The 26,382-nt window shown below is 48.6% G+C and overlaps 1 protein-coding gene and 1 long non-coding RNA gene across 3 annotated transcripts; one reads left to right on the top strand and one right to left on the bottom strand.

The window, feature by feature from the left end:
- Window positions 1-2,218: 2,218 nt before the first annotated feature.
- On the bottom strand, window positions 2,219-6,537 carry LOC123577971. The gene is made up of 3 exons (XR_006702182.1): window positions 6,175-6,537; window positions 2,406-2,517; window positions 2,219-2,308 (listed from the first exon to the last, which is right to left on the bottom strand). It is a non-coding gene; the product is annotated as an uncharacterized LOC123577971 (long non-coding RNA).
- On the top strand, window positions 6,510-25,713 carry LOC123577878 (zinc finger protein 264-like). 2 transcript variants are annotated; one of them, XM_045440240.1, is made up of 4 exons: window positions 6,510-6,868; window positions 8,467-8,593; window positions 18,180-18,275; window positions 23,286-25,713. In XM_045440240.1, exons 1-4 carry the CDS (start codon window positions 6,839-6,841, stop codon window positions 24,917-24,919), a joined length of 1,887 nt encoding a protein of 628 aa, XP_045296196.1. In that variant the 5' UTR covers window positions 6,510-6,838; the 3' UTR covers window positions 24,920-25,713. The 2 variants fall into 2 exon arrangements, with proteins under 2 accessions (XP_045296196.1, XP_045296195.1); XM_045440239.1 differs by lacking the exon at window positions 6,510-6,868 and adding an exon at window positions 7,966-8,143.
- Window positions 25,714-26,382: the final 669 nt, after the last annotated feature.

Genomic DNA, 26,382 nt, shown 5'->3' with positions numbered 1-26,382 from the left:
TGCACAAGGTCAGACAGTCAATACATTGGAGTTTGGGGGGCCATGTTTTGAATTTAACAAACTTTATACCTATTCCAGAGTTTCAACAACAGCTCGGGGAACACACATTAACTTTCCCCCAGAATCATTACTATTTGGATTATTATTATTTAGATTTATTATTTAGATTTTGCCACATTTAATTTTTAATCTCTTATCTGTGCGTGTTTGTATGTCTCTCAATTTTGGATTGTCTGACGTTTCCTCATTTGATTCTGGTTACACAGTTTGGCAGAAGCCCCATAGCAGTGATGTTGCGCCTTCCTATCAGGAGGCACCTGAATATCGGTTCTTCACATTTGGAGACTCTGAACTTTGCTTGGTTGAGGCGGTACCTGCCGGATCTCTCCACCTTTCCCTCTCTGCAATTAATGCGGAGCCATTCTTGGAGATAGCTCCATAATACCCAGTTCCCCCACCACACTTCAACTACTGGCTTCAGCCTCCACTGAATTACAGACTCTTGCCTGAATCTACACTTGGTATGATGTGAACGTTCTATTTCTGTCATTCTACTCCCTTGCACATTTCTGAGTGGGTCCTCTTTTGTAAAGAACTTTTCCCGCCCTGCCCTTTTGAAATTGGTTAATTCACTTGGATGACATATGGACTCAAGGACCCATGTTTTATCTAACGTGTTGTAATCCATTTCTGTCATCATTTTGGTGCTCATTATTCAGAGTTAGTCTCTCCAGGCTGAAGTGGGCTTGGCTATGGCAGCGGTAAGTCAGACCAGGCATTAAGAGGAGAGAGGCATGAATAATAGGTAGAACACAGATGTTTGGTTTTTTGTGTTTGTGTTTGTTTTTGTGTTTGTGTTTGTTTTTGTTTTTTTGTTTGTGTTTGTGTTTGTTTTTGTTTTTTTGTTCCGTTTCATTTTGTTTAGGGCAATGTAACTATTCTGTATGATATAACGGTGGATACATGTTATTAAACATTTATTAAACCCATGGAATGTACACCAAGAGTAAACCCTATTGTAAGCTGTGGACTTTGGATGATAATGACATGATGTATAGTCTTCAGTTATAGCCTGTACCAGCGTGGTGTGGGTATGTTAGTGGGAGGGGTTTTGAACGTGTGGGGATGGGATACATGGGAATATTACTTTCCATTCATGCTGTGAACCCAACGTTGCTCTAAAAAAACCAAGTTAGATGTTTCCGATTCTGTGTCTCCCTCTCTCTCTGCCCCTCCCCCGTTCATGCTCTGTCTCTCTCTGTCCCAAAAATAAATAAAAACGTTGAAAAAAAAAATGTAAAAAAAAAAAAAAAACCAAGTTAGCTATTTTTTTTGAAAAAAGGAATTGAAGGTCTAGCAAAAAGAAAGATCATGGCAAATTGTAAAACCCAAAAGATATTTGCTGTTCACTTAAATGAACAATAATGGTCATGGTCTTTGTTTACCTGAGCAGTCTTTAGAATCCTTTTTCATAGTGGCCGTGTACAGGTAGAACTCCCTGGATGCACTTCTGGCTAACAGATTTATTAAGGCTTTGGGTTTTTTATATAAGTTTTTTTTTTACATTTATTTATTTTTGAGAGACAGACTGAGACAGAGCACCAGTGGGGGAGGGGCAGAGAGAGGAGACACAGAATCTGAAGCAGGCCCCAGGCTCTGAGCAAGCGTTCAGCTCAGAGCCTGATGTGGGGCTCAGACCCACAAAGCATGAGATTGTGACCTGAGCCAAAGCCAGTCTCTTAACCGACTGAGCCATCCAGGCACCCCAATGTATTAGGGCTTTATACCTATGAGAAAAGAAAAACAATTAAATACTGTTACCATAGTCATGCATATTAAATAGAGAAATCAATCAGAACAACAGACTTTTCAGAGGTCAGGCATTATTTTTCCAGTTCATATGTAACTCTTTTCTAAACATTTGCTTCTACAAAGTTAGCTATGACTACATCTGCTTCCCTTGCAGCTGCGGGAAACCAGAGAATATTGTCTGCTTCTTATCTTGCAGACTCCTTCTGCAGAAGTTTAAAGGGCTTATAGCTTTTAAGAACAATGTAGACACCCTTCATATACTGGCATGGAACTATCTCTGGGATATAGTGTTAGGCAAAAATACATAAAGCCCAAGACTGGATATGTCATGCTACCCTTTGGCTAATAAATGGGGAAAACTCTGATGTACATTTGTCTTTGTCTAAAGCAAAGCCATTCAATTGCTTACTTGTGAATCAAGGAATAGGTAGGAATAAAGCTTCTCACTGCTAATCTTGTCCTATCATTTTGGTTTTGTGCCATATGCATCCATTTCCTATTCAAAAACAAATTGTAGTTTAAAAAACCAACTGCATTGCTTTAAAAAAACATAACTTTTCAAGATTATGATTCAATGTTCCATTATATCTTACTGAAACGTCTATGATGTGTCTGCTTTGTGCTAGACATTTTTAGAAGTTGGGGGAGGGGATACAGCAGTGAGCAGTGAAGAAAACGAAGACCTTTGCACTCATGGAGCAACAGCTAGAGGGAAAAATAGTAAATAAACAATAGTTAAAATAAACAAAGTATCAGAAGTTAATCAGTGACACACACAGAAACATATATACTTTTATTTGTAAATAATTTCAAAAGTACAGAAAAGTTGCAAGAGTAGCATGAAGAAACTCTGTATACTCTTCACACAGAAATTACCAATTCCCATTTTTGTCACATTTGGTTTATCATTCATCCTTTTCCCTGCCCGCTATCCATCAATTTATACTTTTCTGAACCATTTGAGAGCTTCATGTCTCATATTTGTATTTTCTGAGAACAAAGATATTATCTTACACAACCAGAAGACAATTTCTAATGTCAGAGAAGTTAACATTAGATCAATACAGGGGTACCTGGGTGGCTCAGTTGGTTGAGCGTCTGACTCTTTGATTTTGATTCAGGTCATTGTCCCAGGGTTGTGGGTTCGAGCCCCATATTGGGCTCCACACTCAGTGTGGAGCCTGCTTAAGATTCTACCTCTCTCCCCCACAACCACCTCTCTCTCTCTGTCCCCTGCTCATGCTTTCTCTCCCCCCTACGTCTCATATACACAAACACACAAATTAGATCAATAGATTAATTTAGATCATATTGCATTCATCATATAAAATCCAATGGACCAATACCAGATTTGATCTAGTTAGACAGAAGTATGTCTTTTTTTTTTTTTTCACCATTTTTATTTGGAAATTATGTATGGTTTAAGGAGATGCATCTGGGTGCCAAGTTGACAAGAAGTAGAATGTGATGGCTAGTTGTTTTTTTTTTAATTTTTTTTTTCAACGTTTATTTATTTTTGGGACAGAGAGAGACAGAGCATGAACGGGGGAGGGGCAGAGAGAGAGGGAGACACAGAATCGGAAACAGGCTCCAGGCTCTGAGCCATCAGCCCAGAGCCCGATGCGGGGCTCGAACTCACGGACCGTGAGATCGTGACCTGGCTGAAGTCGGACGCTTAACCGACTGCGCCACCCAGGCGCCCCTGTGATGGCTAGTTTTATGTGTAAACTTAGCTAGGCTATACTAGCCAGTCATTATTGGATCAAACACTAATTTGGTGTTGCTGTAAAGGTATTTTATAGATGTGCTTAATATCTACAACCAATTGGCTTATTTAAGCAAAGGATTTTATTTTCATAATGTGGGTGGGTCTTACCCGATCAGTGAAAAGGCCTTAAGGATTTAAGTAAGAGTTCCCTGAGGAAGAGGTTCAGCCTCCGGGAGCCTCCGGGAGTGGCTCAGTGGGTTGAGCATCCAACTCTTGATTTCAGCTCAGGTCGTGGTCCGAGGGTCATGGGATGGAGCCCTGCTGCTGGCTCTGCACTGGGTGTGGAGCCTGCTTGAGATTCTCTCTCTCCCTCGCTGGGCCCCTACCCTGCTCTCATGTGTGCATAAGTGCTCTCTCGTTCTCTCTCGAAATAAATAAATATGAAAAAATTTTAAAAGGAAAGACATTAGCCTCAAGACTGCAGCATTAGCTCTGGCTGGAGAGTTTCCAGGCCACTCACTAGCCTACCCTCTGCCCTCTGGATTTGAAACTTGCTATGCCCCACAATCACATAAGCAAATTTCTTGAAATAAATCTCATATATACATATTACAACTACATATGTATATGCGATACACACATATACACCATACACATAGTTATAAAAGATGTATACATGTCAATATTTATAAAACATATCTTACTAGTTCTCCATAGAACTCTTCATACGTTCTTCATTCCTTGACCTAATTAACTTATTGCTATGCTTTTGTCTCATCTTAGAAATATTAAATCTGAAGTGCATTTCTTTTTTTTTTAATTTTTTTTTTTAACGTTTATTTATTTTTGGGACAGAGAGAGACAGAGCATGAACGGGGGAGGGGCAAAGAGAGAGGGAGACACAGAATCGGAAGCAGGCTCCAGGCTCCGAGCCATCAGCCCAGAGCCTGACGCGGGGCTCGAACTCACGGACCGTGAGATCGTGACCTGAGCTGAAGTCGGATGCTTAACCGACTGAGCCACCCAGGCGCCCCCTGAAGGGCATTTCTACACTCTCTCATTCCAGTTCTGAATCTGTACCCATCCTCAAATCATCAAAGATGCATTTGATTCTCTCAGCTCCACAGTTATGAAAAAAAAGTCACCAATGGTGACTTCTTAGATTGCTTAACGTACCTCTAGGTGGACATTAGAACCCCTAATGTGAGTTTGTTGGTTTCTTGACATCAACAACTTAACAAAGTCAGGTTGGCCCAGGGTTCATGCTCTGTCCATTCTCTTCTTCAATCTACACTCATTCCTCTGTTGGTCTTACCTAGCGTCATGACTTGGAATAGCAGTGTAAGCTAACAACTCTCAAATACATGGGAGTGTCCACAAAAATGAACAAACCTTTTTTAAAATTTTAAAGAGAAAGGAAGAGGGTTTTATTTGAGCTCATGTTAAGACAGCTACCTAGGATACACAATCTTCACAAAGCAAAGAAGAGGGTGCTCTGGGGAAGGAACGGTTGGTACAGTGCTACACACACACACACACACAATGAATTGTAACTCTTTATTAATTAACATTATGACCCAGGACATTCCAAAAATTCAGACTTTGTCTTACGTTTTTAGTATGTGCAAATACATATGACTAATCTTAGGGGAACCAGGGAGGTTTTTTTCTTTTTCTTATATTTATGTTTGGAATGCTACATTCTCGTTCTTTTTCTTTTCTAAGTTTATTTATTTATCTTGAGAGAAGAGAGAGAGAGAGAGAGAGAGAGAGAGAGAGAACACGAGTGGGCAAGGGGCAGAGAGAGAGAGGGAGGGAGAGAGAATTCCCAAGAAGGCTCTGCACTGTTAGTGCAGAGCTGGATGTGGGACTCAAACCCACGAACCATGAGATCTTGACCTGAGCTGAAATCAAGAGTCAGGTGCTTAACCGATTGAGCCACCCAGGTGCCCCTGTTATTTTTATTTTTATTTTCAGTGAAGCAGATGTACAACATGTGCTTGGGGCAGAAACAGAGCCCATGCCAAGCCATTTTGACCTTGGTAAATGTTAAAGTATAATTTCCCCAGAAGCCCAAGAGCAAAGCCCACAAACGTGAAAAGCTGAAAATTTCCTTTATATTATCAAAGCTGAACTCTTTTCCAATGTTGTCATTGAACTGCCTATGTAACACATGCCTCGTGGTCTCATGGACATTTCAAATTGACCATGCTGGAAACTGGAGTTCTAAATTTCCCTCTAAGCCTCCTCTGTCTGCTCCTCCCCACCTCACAGGATGCCAAATCCATTCTTCCGTAATCTGGGCCAACTACACGACTCAGAAGTTCATTCATCTTATGAAAAAGGCCCTAGGCTAAATAAGTCCCTGGAGAGTGTGCAATCTGTGAATCCTCCTTGGGAGGAGGTCCTCCTTGGGAGGTTCAGTGGTGGTTGTTTTTTCCTTTTTTGAGACAGCACGAGTGGGGACTGGGCAAAGAGCAAGGGAAAATCCTAAGCAGGCTCTACACTGTCGGCAGAGTGTGAAATCATCACCTGAGCCTACATCAAGAGTCAGATGGTTAACCAACTGAGCTGATCAGGCGCCCCCTCCTTGGGAGGATTTTTAAGCTACTTTTTGGTCTTTTCCCCTAGAAGAGGATCGAGGAAGGTGGTACCGAAAAAAGGAAGTCACCAGGCCAGCTGGGGCAGAAGGCCAGTTCTTCGCCTTTTCATATGCCTCCACCCTGACAAATGTCCGTCGCCGGAGCCTCAACTTCCCAGGCACAGAGTGGAGGCTTCACCCCTGCCCCTTGGTCCTCCGAGTTGTGGCCACTTAAAAAGGCAGATCGGTTGCTCGCTTGCTTGTGCTCCCTCCCCTCGGAGGAAGACGCCTGGTTAAGTCCATCCTGCCCGGTTGGATTCAGAGGAGGGAAACCACATTACCCAGAAGGCATCTGAGGCCAATGCCTGCCAAGAACAGGGGCGCTTCCTGCGGCTCACGTACGTGGGCGGGGCTTCCGGGGTTTTCACCGCCGCCGCCATTTGCCTCAGCCGTTTGCCCTGGGACGGCCTTGACCTGCCGCGGGCTGTGCCTGCGCCGCTCCTTAGGCCTTTCGTGGGGACCAAACAGGGAAGGAGGCTAGGCTTCACCTTCGCGCTTCGCAGGGGCCGCGACTCCCTGCAGCGGGTGTGCCCCCTGGCCGCTCGCCGGGCCGCGGCCTCTCGGCCGCCCTCATCCCCTCGGTCGCCGAGGGCGGCGCCCCGAGTCGTGGTGTCTTTTACGCCGAGGCCGCCCGGGCGCTCGCCTCTTTTCGCCTTGCTCTACCCGCGGGGCCCACGATGGCGGCGCCGCCGACCGGCCCGACCCAGGTCAGTGGACGTTGGCGTCGGAGTTGCTGCGTCTGTGCGAGGGCGGAGACGGGCCCCCGGTGGGCCGGGAGCCCCGACGTCCGCTGGACCGATCTCCGCACTCGCGGGGTGTGGAGGGTGGGGCTGGCTTGCGGCTTAACTGACCCCCGGTTCCGCGGAGTGCTTGGTCTCGGGCTCGCCAGTAAGTTGTGGAAAGAACGAATGATGCTTCCGCCTGGGACTCCCGTCAGTCTTAGGGTAAATCCCGCCCCCAACGGGACCTGGGAGGACCCACGCTGCCCCACCTGCCGTCTTCTAACAGGGGACCTTGGGCGTCGGGCGGAGGGGGCCCGCTTTCCGGGCAGAGACAAGTTCAGGGGCCCGGGCGGGGCAGTGAGGTTGCGGTGGTCCCAGCGGCTGGAGTGGGGGGCGGGATGCTCCACCCCTCCTCCGCCGGCACCGACTTGGCGGCCAGTCAGAGGCTCTTCTTCCCGTGGCCAAAGCCTGTGTTCTCCGTAGCCATTTGTGCTCCCTGGTCCCGAAGTGTCCTGGCCTCGGGGCAAGTGCTGTCAGAGCTCAGGAAGAAGGAGGCTCATGGTTCCTGGTGGAATCTCCCCGGGAGTGAGGTGCGGAGCGGGCGGCGCAGGTCCGGTCCCTGCCGGTTACCCAGGGAGGCGCCAGCCCTCCAGGTGCCGTTCTTGTGAGGTCAGTGCCGAGGGCTCTGCTCCTCTGCCCACGTTCACGAAAATAGTTTCAGGATTGATGGAAATGTATTTAAGGACAAAAGTTGGGGCACATGCTTCCCAATGTCAGTACGTTGTAATCACTGTGATTACGGAGGAATTCCCGATGCCCTCTCTTCCTCCCAGTACAAGAGTAAGCAGCGGTTAACATGTTGCCTCTGGTTTGTGAGAGGCAAGGCTTCGGGTGAATTGGGGGAACTCCCTTAGCCTTTCGGGGACTGGTTGGAGGTGATGAGATGTTCCCCCCGCCCCCGCCCGGGGAGGGGGGCTGTGGGAGAAACGAGAACCCAAAGAGGCTGAGCTGAGTCATTTCCATGTAAGTCTCACGGCTGTGACCAGTGAAGCGGGAACTATTATTGTATTGATCCAGAAACAGACGCTCAGAGAAATGAAGTGATGTCTTCAAGGTTAACACAGCTGGCAAGTGTCGGCTTTCAAGAGTTTGGATTCCAGCCACAGGAGACTGACTTACGGACTGGGGACTTGTAGTCGCTTTAACCAGGATGTGCCCCTCAGCATGGGGCAGGCAGCGAGCAGGACCAGTGAGGCTCAGGTACTGCCGTTGTCACCAATGCTGTTATTGTCATTATTCACTCATTCCTCTGACGTCCTGGGGCCCATGGTGTCTGCATCTCCCAGTCCACCCGTCGCTTCCATTGTCTTGTGTGACCTTCCGGTGGCTCCCGTGGAGGAGGCTTCTCCCTTACACTGCTGTGTCCGCCCCCACCTTGAGCCCGGCACGGAGCTTGGCGCTCACGAGGTTCTTGGCGATTCGAGCCTTGATCACTCTGTGCCTTTATCAGGGATGTAGGGATGAGGCCCGATCCCATCCAACACCCCGACACCAACACGCTGCTACCTCTGTTTGACATCCAGGTATCTGTGACCTTCGACGATGTGGCCGTGACTTTTACCCAGGAGGAGTGGGGGCAGCTGGACCCGGCCCAGAGGACCCTGTACCAGGAGGTGATGCTGGAAAACTGTGGACTTCTGGTGTCTCTGGGTAAGTGCTCCCCACTCCACCCTAGGGGGGGGACCTGCCACCTCGTTGTCAGAGGACCTTCTGTCTCCAGGCGTGGCCCCCAGGTTTCGCACCTCTGCGTCTTTGCCTGTTTCTGTTGTTTCTCTTCCTTACTCTGCTGCGGGGCTGTGTGGGGTGTCCTTGAGGCAGAAATGGCCACCTGAGCCCGAGCTCCTCTGGACCTCTGACCCCAGTGCCCGGGACAGACTGGTCTCCATCCGAGGTCCTCATTTCACATTCCAGAGGGGGAGCTGACGGGCTGAGCCTGGTTGGCTCAAGTGTCCTCAGCAGGGCCAGCAGGGCAGGGAGTGATGGGAAGTTCTCCGGGAAGGGAGGGAGTCGGGCCCCCCGGAGGCCTTTGCCTTCAGCACCGACAGGTATTGTTGTAAACGAGGTGATCCCAGTGACGGGGCTTCTCTGTGCTCACGTGCCCTCGTGGCTGTCACTTGTTTCCAGGGCCGGGATCGTCTGCCGGGACGAGAGAGGCGGTTAGAGTAGTGCCTCTCGGCGGGTGGCAGTTTTGCCCCCAGGAGCCATTTGGCAACGTCCGCGGGCACTCTGGGTTGTCGCGCCTTGGGTGTGGGTGGAACTGGCCTCTGGTGGTTAGAGTCCGGAGATGCTGGAGACCTCCTTCGATGGACACGACGGGCCCCTCAACAAGAATGGTCCCGCCTGCAGAATCCAGGGTGCCCAGTTGAGAAACGCCAGCTTAGATGTTTCTCTGCTTGAGGTTAGTCACCACGAGGCCATTCGATCTGAGACCCCAGAGCTTAGGGGAAGACGTGCCGATTTTTGGAGAACTGGAGTTAGGTCTCAGTAAGAAGAGGCAAAAACAAAATTAGAGAAGTTTGATACATTAAATATTTTGTAACAAAACGTTTACAAATAGAAAGTGCAGGGGTGCCTGGGTGGCGCAGTCGGTTAAGCGTCCGACTTCAGCCAGGTCACCATCTCGCGGTCCGTGAGTTCGAGCCCCGCGTCGGGCTCTGGGCTGATGGCTCAGAGCCTGGAGCCTGTTTCCGATTCTGTGTCTCCCTCTCTCTCGGCCCCTCCTCCGTTCGTGCTCTGTCTCTCTCTGTCCCAAAAATAAGTAAACGTTGAAAAAAAAAAAATTAAGGGGCGCCTGGGTGGCGCAGTCGGTTGGGCGTCCGACTTCAGCCAGGTCACCATCTCGCGGTCCGTGAGTTCGAGCCCCGCGTCGGGCTCTGGGCTGATGGCTCAGAGCCTGGAGCCTGTTTCCGATTCTGTGTCTCCCTCTCTCTCTGCCCCTCCCCCGTTCATGCTCTGTCTGTCTCTGTCCCCAAAATAAGTAAACGTTGAAAAAAAAAATTAAGAAAAAAAAAAAAAAAAAACAAATAGAAAGTGCCTTTTGGCCCTGCTGAGCTCTTCTCTCCCCTTCCGTGCTCTCCCTGAGCTCCCCCTGCTCTGGCTGTGCGGGGCGTCTGGTGGTTTCCTGCGCACACACCTGGCTCGGGCCTCAACTTGCTGTTGTGTCTGCCTGGTGAGTGTTCGTGGACATTTCAGCTTCTCAGACGGTGACCCTTCTGTGCGCGGTCCCCGCCTCCTCGCCAGCAGTGTCCTGACCACCAGATCTTATGCAGGGCCCTCCCCCATCCCTGTCGCTTTCTCTCATCATCCCGGTTATGGCCTTCTAGGTTAGCGGTCTCAAGCAGGGACGATGTCGTCCCCGAGGGACACTGGGCAGTGTTTGTAGACATTTTGGTTGTCGCCCTGGGATGGGGCTGAGACAGGCACCTGGTGGGTGGAGACCTGGAGTGCTGCCAAACATTCTTGTAACGCACAGGACAGTTTCCTCCCTGTCTTCCCTGCAAAGAAGTGTCTTGACCTAAATAATCATGCCCGTAACCCACATAATTATGTCAGGTTGAGAAACCTTATTTCAGAGAGTGTAAGAACATGAACTGGCCTTGAGAGACACCCTGATATGATGATTGCGTTATTTCTTCTCTTTTCCTGCCTCTGATTGCTTTTGATGGCAAGTCTGGATTTAGTGCTGAATCTTTTTTTTTTTTTTCTTCTCAAGTGTTTACTCATTTATCTTGAGAGAGGGGGTTAGAAATAGAGGAGGAGAGAGAAAGAATACAAGCAGGGGAGGGGCAAAGAAAGAGGGAGAGAGAATCCCAAGCAGGCTTCCCACTGTCAGCACAGAGCCCATCCTGGGCTCAATCCCACGAACCCCAGGATGATGGCTTGAGCTGAAACCAAGAGTTGGATGCTTGACCCACTGAGCCACCCGGGTGCCCCTAGTGCTGAACCTTAATACATCTTCTTTACTACCCCCACCCTCCAGTTGTTGGCACTTTTCCCTTTAAAACAGAAGGAGCCTTGAGCCCACAGCCATGAATAGGCAGCATGAGCTTACTGGGACTTAACAGCATTTTGATGGCATTGCTGAGTTTTTGTGGTGATCTTCCACTAAGGGTAGACTCTAGGTTTCTCATTTACCAGAATGATGCAGGATTCTTTCTTTGAAGAAAATAAGAAAAATTCAAAATGGGTCACGTTTGGGGCGCCTGGGTGGCTCAGTCGGTTGAGCGTCTGACTTCGGCTCAGGCCATGATCTCATGGTCTGTGAGTTCGAGCCCCGCGTCGGGCTCTGTGCTGATATCTCAGAGCCCGGAGCCTGCTTTGGATTCTGTGTCTCCCTCTCTCTCTGCTCCTCCCCTGGTCATGCTCTGTCTCTCTCTGTGTCAAAAATAAATAAAACATTAAAAAAAAATTAAAAAAAAATGGGTCATGTTCAAAAGCAGTTAACAATCACAGATCCCCTGAGCACTGACTGCGTGGGGCTGTTCAGGCTTATTCATGCTCCACTCATGTAAATTGTCACAGCATTCCCCCCCCCCCCCCCACCGTATGAATTTGCACCTGCAAGATTTGCATTTGTAGAGGTGACTTAGTGACAGATGATGTAGAGAGCTTAATGCTGTCATGTATTTTACATGTTTCTATGTGTGCATTTACATACATATGTACACGCCTGTGCACGTCTGTACATACACGCCCATGTGTGTGCTAGTTGTGTGTAAACGAAAAGAATCTCTTTTTCCTCTACTCAGTAACACTTCTGACACAAAAATCTTGTTTTCGACCCCACGCAATTCTGCCACACACTAACTGGAGTTCGCACAGATCCCGCAGGTTAAAACGGGCTCAGTCTCTTAGGACAGCCCCTCCCCCTCCCACACATCCACTTCAGGTGCCAGTCACAAGTCCAGGTCGTCACCTGTCTGGATCACCTGGCTATAACTCAGGTATGACCCCCTCCTCAGGTTTGATAATTTGCTAGGGTGGCTCACAGAACTTAGGAAAGCACCTTACTTAATATTACCCAGTTATTGTAAAGGATCAAATTCAGGAACAGCCAAATGGAAGAGACGCAGAGGACGAGGTGTGTAGGACAGGCCACTGAGCTCCCATGCCCCCTGTGTAGGCTTGCCACCCTTCCTGCACCTCGATGTGTTCACCAGCCTGGAAACTCACTGAACCACGTTAGCTAGGGCTGCTGATGAAAGCTTCATGACACCGGCATCATGGAGGAAATCACTGGCTATTGGTGATTGAACTCCATCTCCAGCCCCTGTTGCCTGCTCAGAGGTTGGGGGGTGGAACTGAACGTTCCAGTGCTATAAGCACGTGTTTGGTTCCCCTGGCCCCTCCTTAGGAGTGTTCCAAAAAGTCACCTCAAGAACATAATAGAACTCCTAATAGAAGAAAGCAAAAAGGTTCTGTGTCTACTTTCGGTCTTAGGAGAGGCAGTCTGGACACATGCTGGGGCGAAGGTTTTAGTGTTGGCGTGGAGTTGTCGTTGTTGGAGTGTTGGTCTGGGTCGGTGTTGTCCACGTGTGGGACTGGGGTATCCTTTGCGAGTGAATGCCCGCTCAAGTTGATGGGCACCTCCTGTGTTTGCCGCGTTTGGTTGAAACAGTGGTGTTAGTGTGGGGTGTTAGGCCAAGAGGCCTTTTGTAAGGCAAGCTAGAGACCCACTTGGGTTTATTTGTCACACTGGGATTTGAAAAGGAGTTATTCAAAGTGATAGTTATGTCTTCTACTTAAGCCAGCAATTTTGGGCATGTTTGGGCCGCGAAAGCTCTTGAATGTCCCTCTCTTCCCAGAGCCCAGCATTGTGTAATTGGAGAAGTGAGGTGTGTGTCCATTACGAGTATCGCCTGCAGCTCTGAAGGGAACGAGGAATGCCTGGCCATGCCTTGTATCGTGGCCCTTGTATGTGTAGAGATGCGTGGTTTTGACTTATTTTGGGGGTGTCTGTGAGACGGGAGGGTCTTGTTCTTTCCCCTGAAGGAGTCCATTTTTGGGCAGTGGCCCAGCAGTTTATAATGAATGTGGAGATGGGACCGTTTGTTGATCTGGGCATCTGGTGTGAAAATAACCCCCTGAAGTTTGGCCAAGCGATGTTTCTTAGGTCCCGTTTTTATTTAGAACGTTCTGGCTAAGGGCTAGAAAGCAGCAACACTCCACTGAGACCCCTCGGGTGTGATGGAAAGCAGTCTCTCTTTTACAATCCCCAAACTCCCCTAACTATTGCCTCTGTTACTCCCAGGGGTTTTCTGGGGGCCTGGGGACAGGTGACCTCCTCCAGCAGCAGAGCATGTGGCTGGGAACTGCAGACAGGAGAAGCCGCCCCACAAGGGGAGGATGCCACGGGGCCCAGGCTGGGCTCCAGCCTGTCTCAGGGAGTCGTCGGTGGCGGTGCCAAGCTTGTGCCATGCTGTTTCTGTGACCCAGGGCACGGTGGGCAGCTGGGCGTGGAGGTTGCAGGCTCCTGTCTGTGAGAGCGGCTGTTTTCAGGAGGGTCTAGTGTGTGGTCAGTCACTGTGGTTTTAACAGTGTATTGCTCAAGGCTGGAACTGGGGACGGTTTGTCCCATCAGAAGCCCTTGTGGCCATCGTTGGTCATTCAGAGACTCCAGGAGGCTTGAGGAGAAAGAGGTTGTCCAAAGCCTCTGTAGTGAAGGGGTCTCTGAGGGCGCCCACCGGAGCGTCTGTTAACAGTATTGTGAACAGATCTTGGAGTCTTGGTTGGAGGAAGCCTCATTTAAGGTGGGCTGACCTGTAACTGTCAACACCGGTGAGGTTAAATAAAATGTGTAAATGAAGAATGTAGTAACCAGATCCCAGATAATGCTGAGTAGTGTTATTATCTAAAACTAATCCCCCAGGGGCGCCTGGGTGGCTCAGTCGTTTGAGTGTCAGACTCTTGGTTTCGGCTCAGGTCATGATCTCACGGTTTGTGTGGGTTTGAGCACCACATTGGGCTCCGAGCTGACAGCTCAGAACCTGCTTGGGATTTTCTCTCTACCCCCCTCCCACTTACCTGTGCTTGCGTGCACGTGTGTGCGTGCTCTCTCTCTTTATAGTTACATAAATAAACTATAATATAACTAATCCCACAAAGGGACTAAAAGATGTTGGGTTGTGTTTATCCATAACCGAGTGTGTCAGATGGCCTTCCGTGGTCAAGGTCGTCCTCGATGTACCGTCACACGTGTGCTCCTGGAGAAAGTGGGGGCACTTAAAATCTCGTCTGCAGAGATGGGTGCGGGTCAGAGTTGTTGAGCCACCCTCCCCGGCAGCCCAGGAGAGAAGAAGGGTTTCCCTGCGGGGGAAAGGCAGGCTGGCAGAGAAGGGGCAGAGCAGGCACCGGGCAGCACGGTTAGCCAGAGCTCTCAGCCCAGAATCAGCGGGGTGTGGATTGAATGATGTCCTTGATTTCTGTTGGATGTTGGGTGTGTGGATCGTGTGAGTCCGCTCTGGCTGCCACACTGTGTGGCTGAAACAACAGCTTTATTTCCACATCATTCTGGAGGCTGGACGTTCCAGACCCGAGGTGCCGGCAGAGAGGTGTCTGATGGCAATCTCTTCCCAGCTGCCACTTCATGCTGTGTCCTCATGTGTCCTTTCCTCAGGCTCAGAAAGGCTGTCTCTTCCTCTTCTTTAAAGGACACCAGTCCTACCAGATTGGGGCCCATCCCCTGACCTCATTTAACCTTAATTCCCTCCTTAAAGATCCTATCTGGAATTCCAGATACGATCACATTGGGAATTTGGGCATAATGACATTGAGGGGAGGACACGCTGCATTCCTAGCAGGGACCCTCAGTGGTGGACCAGAGTATTAAGATTGTAGTCACCCCCATGAGGTGCCCTTCATTTGTCCCAGGTTCAGGCACAGACACAACTGGGCTGTCAGGTGGAGCAGCAGTGGGACGGTCATTCCTTTATTGATCGGCTTTTATGTGATAAAAGGCTCCTTTTCAGCTTCTACTGGGCTGTATTAACTATTTTAATTGGGGTCTGCGGGCCCCACTTTACCAAGCCAGTTTGTAAGCGCCAAAAATGTATTTTAATTCTGTGATGTGTCAGGGCACCCGTGCCCATAGGGCATAATTTAGGACAGTGGGCGCTGGGACGCAGGGAGTTGTAGGCAAATCTGCAGTTAAAGTGAGACATACCTGTTCTTCCCCTGTACTAGCTACTGAAGTTTGGGCAGCGCTGTGTTTAAATTTAGAAGAATTTCCAGGTATAACTAGGATTTGAGCCCCAGTATTGGTTAAATTTAAGAAGTTTTGTCAATTGGTGCATTTTAGCAAATCCTGAAGTTAATTCAGAACCTATATTGTAGAGTCAGAAAAACCAGTCAGTGCCCGGTTTTGTTTTGGTAATATAATTTTTTTGGAATATAAATTTTGTTATGCTATACAGAATTATTATACAGAATAATTATGCTATACATTATTATTATAATTTGTTATCTTAACTTTTAGCATATAAATTTTGCATTTCTAATCGCACCAAACTGTAGGCAGTGTTTTAGTTGTATACTGTGCATTTAGTTATTTTTTATTTTCTTCCTGTGTATCTAGGGGTTTCTTTTTGTTACTGGTTTTAAATCAGTATGTAGTTTAGGATGAGTGTTGTTTTCTAAACCTGGTATTCGCTTGGTACATGAGTTTTAAAGCACCCCTCCTACTCCTGCTTCATTTTCTTGGGCTTTTAGCTGCCTGCAGCCCCGTATTGAATTTGTCTCCTGCTGGTGAGAGGGGTGGGGAGGGCGTGGGGTCTCTGGGCAGCAGCCTCCCTGGGATAGCCCTGGTCCCCAGCATAATTGTTTGTTGTCACCTCTCTGTCCCTGGTCATTTTCCTTTTCTTTGGGTATTTACCTGATGAGCTCCCGGCAGTCCCAGGTGGCCCCTGTTGAGTGGCAGTCTCGTCTGTAGGGTGCCCTGACAGCCGCAGAGGGCCGGGGCTTACGTCTAGGGCAGCATGGTGGCGGCATCGGCATTCTGATTGGGTCAGTGTGATTTTAAGGAGGAGACTCTGGCATGCTGCTGGGCAGCTGCGGTCGGGGGAGCCCGGATGCACTGGCCGGTGCCCTGACATTGGTTGTGCAATCTGGCGTAAGGGGAGATGCGTCCTGAGGTGTCCTCGCAGGAACAAGATACCCCATACACTTTTTTTTCTCCCTTATACATTGAACCATGGGTCTCCAAGAATGGGCTGTCCCATCCCTGCTGGGTTGGGGGACGGACTACGACAGTAAGGCCGGCAACAATGGCGGGATTTGCCGTCGAAGCAGTTGAAGCCTCTTGTGCCACATCATCTGAGGAGGGCGCCCCACGCTGTGTGGCCAGTAGATCCCTCATATCACACAGGGGACCAGTGCTGGGACTGGTCTTGATGCGCCTTGAAAAGGGCGATCCTGTGCGATCAGTCCCTCGGGGAACCTGGCTGAGCAGCCCAGCACTGAGTGTTGCTGGCCCACTGGGCATACCTGCACCCCAGCACGGTAGTCTGGGGGGACCTTGGCCTTGCACGACAGCCACTTACCCTAGTTGTCCCTGGGGCACGCACCCAGAGACTTGACCATGGAAAAACAGATGAATGAGATGGGTTTTTGCCGATACAGGGGCAACTAGGGAATTAGCCCTTGCAGACCTAGGTTATCACACCTGTAAACTACAGAAGGATTTTGCTTAGGATCTAAAAAAAGACTCAGGTCAGTAAAGATGCAAACTTTGTTTTGAATGGAGAGAGTCAGTGTTTTAAATATATCAGTTCTTTAAATTATCCCATAAATTTATTTCCACTTTAAACATAACGTATTTGAGGGGTGCCTGGGTGGCTCAGTCTGTTGAGCGTCTGACTTAGGCTCAGGTCATGATCTCGTGGTTGATGAGTTCGAGCCCCGTGTTGGGCTCTGTGCTGACAGCTCAGAGCCTGGAGCCTTCTTCAGATTCTGAGTCTCCCTCTCTCTCTCTGCCCCTTCCCTGCTCATGCTCTGTCTCTCTCTGTCTCAAAAATAAACATTAAAAAAAATTAAAAAAAAAAAAACAAAAACCATAACGTATTTGAATTGCTTGCCGCAGTCCCTGGGATATGGTTATACCCTATAAATGCTAGTTTTTCATTTATTGTTAGGATGAGAAACTCCACAACAACGTGGCAGATTAATGAAGCCATGCTTCAGCGAAGTCCTGTCGGGAAGTAACGTGGGAGCCGAGACCGGAAGAGTTAGAGTTCTCTAGAGGCACAAGGTGGGAAGAGAGAACAGCCTGCTAGGTAGTAGGGCCAACACATGCAAAGGCCCTGGGGTCACAGGACGCATGGCTCCTGAGAGCTGAAGGGAAGTCTTACTCCCGTTTTGACACCCGAGCTGAGCCTGCAGCAGATGCAAGTGAGGTTTGCGTAGTGACCACTGATACTCTCCGTCTGTGGCTCTGTATCTGTCAGCACAGCCTTCCGTGGGTCCTGGTGCCTCTGCCATTGACTTCTCTGCAGTCCTGTGTCTTTTCCCTGCGTCTGTGAGTAGCTACATGACAGAGCAGCTCAGTCTTCACCCTGAGGGACGTTCATTCTCTCGTCTCGTAAGTTCAGAGGTGATCCCAGCTCCCCGCTTGGCGAGTGACAGCCCAGCTGTGTGTTTCTTTATCCCCTTTCTGGTCTAGGGCTTTGAGGCAGGTTCCCTCATAAAAGTCCCAGGATGCCACCCACACAGCCGTCCTGGCTCCTACCAGGTTGTGTACTTATGTACCTCTAATGATTGGTGATGGGGCATAGGCACTTGCAGGTTGGTAGAGAGTGGTTTTTCGACCTTCCTTTGATGCCAGAATCCGCTGGGAAGGTTTTTAAATCTCCCGATACCCAGGCCTCGCCTACAGAGGTTTGCGTTCGTTGGATGTGAGGCGGACGTGCCGGGAGGTGTGGATGGATGCACACGTGGGTGAGACTCACTTGCTCGGAATAACGAGAAAACACTCTCTGGAAGGAGGGGATCCTCTTCCCTGGGATTCTGTGAGCTGGAAGTCAAAGGAAACAGGTGCTGTCTACACAGCCAGCACTACTGTCTCAAGTCTTTGGATCCCAGCAGTGGTGTTTGTGCCAGTTTGCAAGTGACGAGTCAGTGTCCGTGTGGATGGGAGCAGCTTCGTTCTGAAGTCATATCCATATCCGGAAGTCCCACACTAGATTGAGAGGTTTAATTTGTTTTCCCAAAAATCCCAGTGTCTTATTTCTTTCTCCGTGACCAGGGTGTCCCGTCCCCAGACCGGAGCTCATCTGCCAGCTGGAGCGCGGGCAGGAGCCGTGGACGGCGAAGAGAGGCCTCTCCCAGAACACCTGTCCAGGTAGGAGCCAGGATGCGGGCGCGCGGGAGACCCTCCAGGCTGGAGACCAGGAGGGGACCGCGGGCCCTGGTTCCCCGGGAAGCTTCTCGTTCTGGCCTCTCTGGTGGTTCGGAAGCCGGGGAACCCTTTGACCCAGAGTCCGCGTGCCCGGCCAGGGACCCGTAATGTCTCTCCCTCCGTCCACCTGCCAAGTTTCGGTGGCAGGTTGGGGACCGGACACGGCCTCAGAGAGCCGCTCAAGCCTCCCCCCGCCCTCAGTGCCTCTCTCTGGCCGGCGTCCCCAGGTCCTGTGCAGCCGTGTCCCGCCCGGTGCATCTCCCGACTCGGTTCCCGTATGCCACCGCCTCCATCAGCCCCGCCCCCACGCTCCCTGCTCACTCCCATCATCTTCCCTGGGGGGGCCGCTGGCCTCCCCACCGCTCTCCACGTCTGCGTGGTGCCTCTGGTCGGCTCGGCTCCAGGTCCTGCCTGCGCTTCCCCAGGTGCTCAGACTCTGTTCCAGACGGCTAGCACTTCCCCAGCCACGGACGTGTCCCCGTGTGACCGAGGCGTTGACAGTGCATTGCGCCTCCTCCCCCGCTTGAGCCTCGACCCTTCCACACCCACTCGGGCGCTCGAGTCTGCAGCTGCGCCTTCCGTCCAGCGGAGGGGGTCTTGCCCTTGGCCCTGGGGCCGCTTCCTGAACCGGAGTCCAGAGCACCTTTCCAGGGGAATTATTTCCTCCTTCGTTTTGTTTGTTGTGTAGCGTAACTTCATCCTTTTTGTACTCAACATAAAAATATGCTCAAGGTGCATAAAAATATGCTCAATACACCTGGGTGGCTCAGTCAGTTGAGTATCCAACTTCAGTTCAGGTCATGATCTCACAGGTCATGAGTTCAAGCCCCGCATCAGGCTCTGTACTGACAGCTCGGAGCCTGGAGCCTGTTTCAGATTCTGTGTCTCCCTCTCTCTCTCTCTGCCCCTCCCCTGCTCACACTCATATTCTGTCTCTTTCTGAAAAATAAATAAACATAAAAAATATATATATCAAGCTCCTTATGGTTAAAGAAGGTCAGTAAGTTCCCAGCTCACGTAGCCCCCATCCGCTCCCCGTGCACTCACGTACTCACTGCTCAGGCAGGCGCTGCCCGGAGCCGCCCCGAAGGTCATCCTGCATGTGGTTACAGCGTCTTTGATGTTTCTTGGAGTGAGGTAGATGGATTCCAGGCTATGCAAACTTTAAAGTTTTTTACTGGGTCGTTGCCACTGTGTTCTTTTTTTTTTATTTAAAAATATTTTTTTTTTTGTTTTTTTGTTTTTATAAAAAAAAATTTTTTTTTTTTTAACGTTCATTTATTTTTGAGACAGAGAGACAGAGCATGAACGGGGCAGGGTCAGAGAGAGGGAGACACAGAATCTGAAACAGGCTCCAGGCTCTGAGCAGTCAGCACAGAGCCCGATGCGGGGCTTGAATTCACAGACCGCGAGATCGTGACCTGAGCCGAAGTCGGACGCTTAACCGACTGAGCCACCCAGGCGCCCCTGAAAAAATGTTTTTAATGTTTGTTGCTTATTTTGAGAGAGAGACATTTGACATTTAACCTTTCGATCCAAGGTGGAACTGGAGTCTGTTGTGAGATACGAGTACAGTTTTGCATTTCCAGTGCGACACCAGTCTTTCTGGCTCCGTTTACTGTGTTTCCCCTTCTTCAGCCCCCCAGCTTCTCTGCCCTCTCTGCCGTCCGCCAAAGCTCCCTGCGTGTGTTTCCCAAAGTCTCTTCTTTTTCCATTGCTCATTTGTCTTCTCTGTGTGCCGGTACCACAGTGTGTGAGCCTGTGATTCCGTGGCAGTACTGTCATCTGGGATGGTAGGTGTCCTTCTCTTTATTGTTGCCTGTTTGACCCTTCATACAAGTCCTACCATCAGACTGTGAAGTTCCTTGATGGCCCAGTTGGCATTTTATGGGGAATTGTATTGAATTTTTTTTTTTACTCATTTGGGTAGAATTGTCAGTTTTATGTGATTAAGTTTTATTCCCCTGGTTTTGTCAAGTAGTAATGGACCCACATCACCGTACGGGTTTCCCCACCATGTGAAAGTAGAATGTTCCTGTGAAACTTTTCATTAGCCAAAACGGCATTTATTTATATGGGATTTTTTTTTTTTTTTTTTTTTTTTTTACTATTTCTATACTTAAAAATCATCTCTCTCAGGGTTTTCTGATGCCCTAGGACACATCTTGCTGACAGATGCCCAAAATAAGTGGAGAGAAAGCACAGGTGCTCGCAGACACAGTTCAGAGCTGTGGCGGCTCAATGTCAGGGACTGTTCTGGTGAAGGAGCTCGGTGGGCCACCTCTGCCACCCAGGGGGCCCACTGCCTCTGTGACGGCTCGATGCGACAGACGCTGAACACCATTTTTTGCTTTTTGTGGTTTTCGTACGAGTGAAAATCTTTGAATTTCTTTCAGTTAGTGGAAACAGGTCCTGATGTCAGTGTAAGTAAAGGAAGGAGGAAAATTAAAAAGGAAAGAAGGTTTCTTCTTGTGGTGAGAACTGTTGCAATTTACTCTCTCATCTCTGCTCTGTGTCACGGCAGGCAGGAGTAGCCAGGGCCCTCGTGTGGTACGTCCCGTTCCTAGCCCTTGACCTTGGAACTGGAAGTTTGTCCCTTTCAACACACCTTCCTCTGACTCTTCTGACCCCCACATCGTACTCTTCATTGACCCAGCTCTTCCTTCATGTCTTCAAGTAAAGTATTATCATTTTCTCCTCTAGATCCATGTGTATTTTGCTGGTCTCTTCCCCAGACTCAGTACGTGCAGCCCAGTCCTGCTCACTTCCTGCCGTGTCCTGGGAGTCTTCACTGTCCCCTTCCCGCCCACTCCCCCCCGCCCCAAGAACCTTGGGAATCCTGTTCCCTTGTCTCCTTTCTGTCCCTGCGTCCTCATCAACACCATCCTCAAACTCTTGGTCCCCTGTACATTCTGTCCCCCGAGGCTACTGTACCCTCGGTACTTCCTCTCTGGGGCGACTCCTGTGCTGCCAGTGGGACCCCCATCGTGGGCACCTCCTACTGGAAAACTCTCTTGATGTCTTTCTGAACCCAGCCAAGCTCAAGGCTAAGAACACAGAACTCCCGAGAATGCCAAGTCTTCCCAGGTCATCCGAAACCAGTGGGAGTTCAGAGATTTCCCACAACTATCCTTAGATTTGACACACTGTTAGAAAGACTAGAAAAACTTCCTAAAATCTGTTCTTACTCTGCCCTCAGTGTTTTTTTGTTTGTTTAGGTTTTTGTTGTTGTTTTAATTTACATCTAAGCTAGCATACAGTGCAACAATGATTTCAGGAGTAGATTCCTTAATGCCTCTTACCCATTTAGCCCATCCCCCCTCCCACAACCTCTCCAGCAACCCTCTGTTTATACTCCACATTTAAGAGTCTCCTTTGTTTTGTCCCCCTCCCTGTTTTTATATTATTTTTGTTTCCCTTCCCTTATGTTCATCTGTTTTGTCTCTTAAAGTCCTCATATGAGTGAAGTCCTATGATATTTGTCTTTTTCTGACTAATGTTGCTTAGCATAATACCCTCGAGTTCCATCCACGTAGTTGCACATGGCAAGATTTCATTCTTTTTGATTGCCATGTAATACTCCGTTATATATATGTGTGTGTGTATGTGTGTGTGTGTGTGTACATATACACACATGTATATACATATGTATATATACATACATATATACACGTACACATAACATATACGTACACCACATCTTCTTTATCCATTCATCCATCGATGGACATTTGGGCTCTTTCCATACTTTGGCTATTGTTGATAGTGCTGCTACAAACATGGGATTACATGTGTCCCTTTGAAACAGCACACCTGTATCCTGTGGATAAATGCCTAGTAGTGCAATTGCTGGGTCATAGGATAGTTCTATTTTTAGTTTTTTGAGGAACCACCATACTGTTTTCCAGAGTGGCTGCACCAGTTTGCATTGCTACCAGCAGTGCAAAAGATCCTCTCTCTCTGCATCCTCGCCAATATCTGTTGTTGCCTGTTTTTTTTTCTGTTTTTTTTTTTTTAAAGTTTATTTTTGAGAGAGAGGGAGAGAGTGAGAGAGAGTTTGAGCAGGGGAGGGGCAGAGAGGGAGGGGGACAGAATCCAAAGCAGGCTCCTGGCTCTGAGCTGTCAGCACAGAGCCCTACGCGGGGCTTGAACTCACAAACCTCGAGATCATGACCTGAGCCAAAGTCGGGAGCTTAACCGACTGAGCCACCCAGGCGCCCCTGCCTTCAGTGTTTGTTACAGATTAAGGGTACAGCTTACAAGCAGGGCCAGAGGTGTTCAGACACAAAACTTCCATGTCTTCAGTGACTTGTTCCCTCCTGGCATCCGTGTATGACAATAACGTGCACAGATATGGCCAACTTGGGAGATTGGCCAGAGCGTCACTATTTCTATTTTTATTGAGCCTTCGTTACATACGCGCAATTGAGTTACTCTCCGTGGGACTCAGGCTCTAGCTCTTTTTCCTTTTCCAGAGGTCCAGCTGGTATCTTGTGGCTCAAAGTCCCAACTTTCTAATTTCAGGGTAGGATTTTCTTATGTGGCGGGACACCTTGCCTCGAGTTATCTCTTTAGCACAAACTGGAGGCCTGTAATGAGTTACCTGCCGTCCCAAACTAAGGGATACATTCCTAGGTGCCCATGCGGGATGTCCACGCATAGAGGTATCTTGAAGCACACAGCACCATAATTAGACTGCAGACGCATGCACAATGGGATTGTTGTAGTATTTCCCCTCAGACCTCCTGTCCCCTCGCCTGGCTTCTCCTGGGTCTCCCTTTCAAAAAGGCAACATTCCAAGATCCACGGGTAAAAATCCTGAGATTCAGAGGTAGTAAAACATAACAGAGATGGGCCCTGTTTTCATCTTCATTTCTTTCGCTGAAACGCTAGTTTTATTTTTCCCATGTTGTCATTATTCACAGGGCTTTTTGTGTATTGGGTTTCTTTCAGGTGACAAGGACAAACCCAAGACCATGGAACCCACCACTTGTGATCCAGCCCTGCCTAAGGGGGCCTCGTTCCAGGAACTAAGACGTGGTGACCCAGGGAACTGTCAGCTGGGCCAAACCAAGGATCAGCATGGACCGTCAGAAATGCAGGAAGGACACTCGAGACCAGGGTTCGAAGCCCAGAGGGAGAAGCTCCCTGAGAAAATGACCCCTGAACATGGTGGTTTAGGGACAGCTGATGGACCGTGTTCGCGGATTGCACAGGACCTGGTCCCCCTAGGCGGTGCCATCCGTGACCGTGACTCATGTGGATCAGGTAAAGATCCCATGATTCAAGAAGAGGAAAATGCCTTTAAGTGCAATGAATGCGGGAAAACTTTTAATAAGAAGCACCTTCTTGCTGGACATGAAAAGATTCACTCTGGAGTGAAGCCCTATGAATGCACTGAGTGCGGGAAAACCTTCATTAAGAGCACACACCTCCTCCAGCACCACATGATCCACACGGGGGAGAGGCCCTACGAATGCATGGAGTGTGGGAAGGCCTTCAACCGCAAGTCCTACCTTACACAGCACCAGCGCATTCACAGCGGGGAGAAGCCTTATAAGTGCAATGAGTGTGGAAAGGCCTTCACCCACCGCTCCAATTTTGTCCTGCATAAGAGGAGACACACTGGTGAGAAATCCTTTGTGTGCAAAGAGTGTGGGCAGGTCTTTCGACACAGGCCGGGTTTCCTTCGACATCACATCATCCACACTGGCGAGAATCCCTACGAATGCTTCGAGTGTGGCAAGGTCTTCAAACACAGGTCCTACCTCATGTGGCACCAGCAGACTCACACTGGGGAGAAGCCCTACGAGTGCAGCGAGTGCGGGAAGGCCTTCTGTGAGAGCGCGGCCCTCATTCACCACTACGTCATCCACACGGGGGAGAAGCCCTTCGAGTGCCTGGAGTGCGGGAAGGCCTTCAACCACAGGTCCTACCTCAAGAGGCACCAGAGGATCCACACCGGGGAGAAGCCTTTCGTGTGCACCGAGTGTGGAAGGGCCTTCACCCACTGCTCCACTTTCATCTTGCACAAAAGGGCCCACACTGGAGAAAAACCTTTTGAGTGCAAAGAATGTGGGAAAGCCTTTAGCACTAGGAAGGACCTCATCCGACACTTCAGCATCCACACCGGGGAGAAGCCCTTCGAGTGCTCTGAGTGTGGGAAGGCCTTCAACCGCCGCTCGGGGCTCACGAGGCACCAGCGGATTCACAGTGGAGAGAAGCCCTATGAGTGCATGGAGTGTGGGAAATCCTTCTGCTGGAGCACAAACCTCATCAGGCACGCCATCATCCACACCGGGGAGAAGCCCTATAAGTGCAGCGAGTGTGGAAAGGCCTTCAGTCGTAGCTCCTCCCTCACTCAGCATCAGAGGATTCATACTGGGAGACACCCCGTCAGGGGCAGCGCAGCAGAAGTGGGGAGACCCTTCACGAGCGGGCAGTCCTCGGTCACCCTGCGAGAACTCCTTCTGGGGAAAGACTTCTTGAATGTAACCACCGAGGAAAACCTTTTGCCAGAGAAAACATCTACCATGGCGTCTGATCGAACATACCAAAGAGAGACCCCCCAGGTATCTTCGCTGTGAGAAAACCATCCATCCCAGGCCATCAGGAGTCGTGTAGAGATGCAGTTAGAGATTGACCCGGCCCAGAGCCTTACTGTGCATCTGAGAGTTCATCCGGGAGAGACCGGTGTTGATTATGCAGGAAGTAAAATGTTCAGCTACTTTTTTCTTAGTTTACACTGCAGCGTTATCTCAGGAATTTTTATAAAAAGAAGGTGGAGATTAGAAGGGCAAATGAAATGAAAAGTTTGTGAGGCTTCTCTGTCAAGCTTTGTCAAGCACTTTGTCATGGATTCCTTTGTTTACTTGGGGCAGGGGGCGTGTTTCAGAGGCCATGGGCCTTGATCCTTTATGTGTCTCGTATATACATTCATTACTGTTCAGTGGCAGGAGAGTTAGACAGATGAGGTAAATACACACATAAGAATGGGCACATTGTCTTGCACCACTTAAGACGTTAAGACTTAACAGTTTTAGAAAACAAACTTTTTTATTTGGTTTTAAACCCCAAACACCCAGACTTTTTCTTGATCCCATCTATTTACTTAGTTTCCGTAGCTATACGGTAAACCTCAAAATTAGGTAAAAGTGATTTCTATTACTTAAATTGATTTAGTTTTCCTAGTTCCTTTGACTTTTCATATAAATCTTAGGGTGCAGAAAATCGTGTTTGCATTTTATAGGAATTGGTTTGTAGATCTGTTGAAAAGCAGCATCATGAACATCGTACATGCTATGATACTTCACTTATTTAATTCTTGGTATTTCATTACTGTTTTATAATTTTCAATACAGGCTCTGTATATTTTTGTTAAGATTTGCAAGTAGGTGTTTTGTTTTTTGAGTGTAAATGGCGTTGATTTTTACACTTTGATTTTCCATATGATCTTCAGTAGTATGCAGAATGATCATTGGTTTGGGGGATGATATTTTGGTAACCTGCACCCTTGCTGAACTCATCACATTATTTGTAGCCATTTCTCTGGGTAGAATCCTTAGGATTTTCTGCAAAGGTACATCAGCTGCAGATAGAGTTTTATTTCTTCCTTCCCATCTGTTTATCTATGACTTTATTTTCTTACTGCTCTAGGTGTACTTCCAATGTGATGTCAGATAGGAGTAGTAAGAAAGGATGCCCTTGACTGATTCCTCAAATGAGGCGGGAAACTTTCAGTTTTTCATCAAATACAATGTTAAAAGTTCTTTTTGGAGTTTTCTTATCAAGTTTAGAAAATTTCCATCTATTCCTAATTTACTGAGTTTTGTTTTTTTTTTAATTATGAGTAAGCGTTGGATTTTGCCAAATGCTTTGCCTCCATCAATTGATGTGATTATCTGATTTTTCTTTTATAGTTTATGGATATATTGTGTATTAACTGATTAGTTTTGAATATTGAACCAGTCTTGCATCCTTGGAATAAATCCCACTTGGTTGTGGAGTATAATTTTTTTTTACATATTATGTATTGAAACATTCCATTTGA

The sequence above is a fragment of the Leopardus geoffroyi genome, chromosome E2 (genome assembly GCF_018350155.1).
Source record: "Leopardus geoffroyi isolate Oge1 chromosome E2, O.geoffroyi_Oge1_pat1.0, whole genome shotgun sequence".
NCBI classification, from domain to species: Eukaryota; Metazoa; Chordata; class Mammalia; order Carnivora; family Felidae; genus Leopardus; species Leopardus geoffroyi.
This window is presented reverse-complemented; position numbering and strand designations above follow the sequence as displayed.

Bases quoted from the DNA above. Each gene is read 5' to 3' on its own strand.
- LOC123577878 (XM_045440239.1), top strand. From the start codon at position 8,108: ATGGGGCAGGCAGCGAGCAGGACCAGTGAGGCTCAG. The intron at 8,144-8,466 runs GTACTGCCGTTG...TTTGACATCCAG, and splicing joins GCAGGACCAGTGAGGCTCAG to GTATCTGTGACCTTCGACGA. The intron at 8,594-18,179 runs GTAAGTGCTCCC...CTCCGTGACCAG, and splicing joins TGGACTTCTGGTGTCTCTGG to GGTGTCCCGTCCCCAGACCG.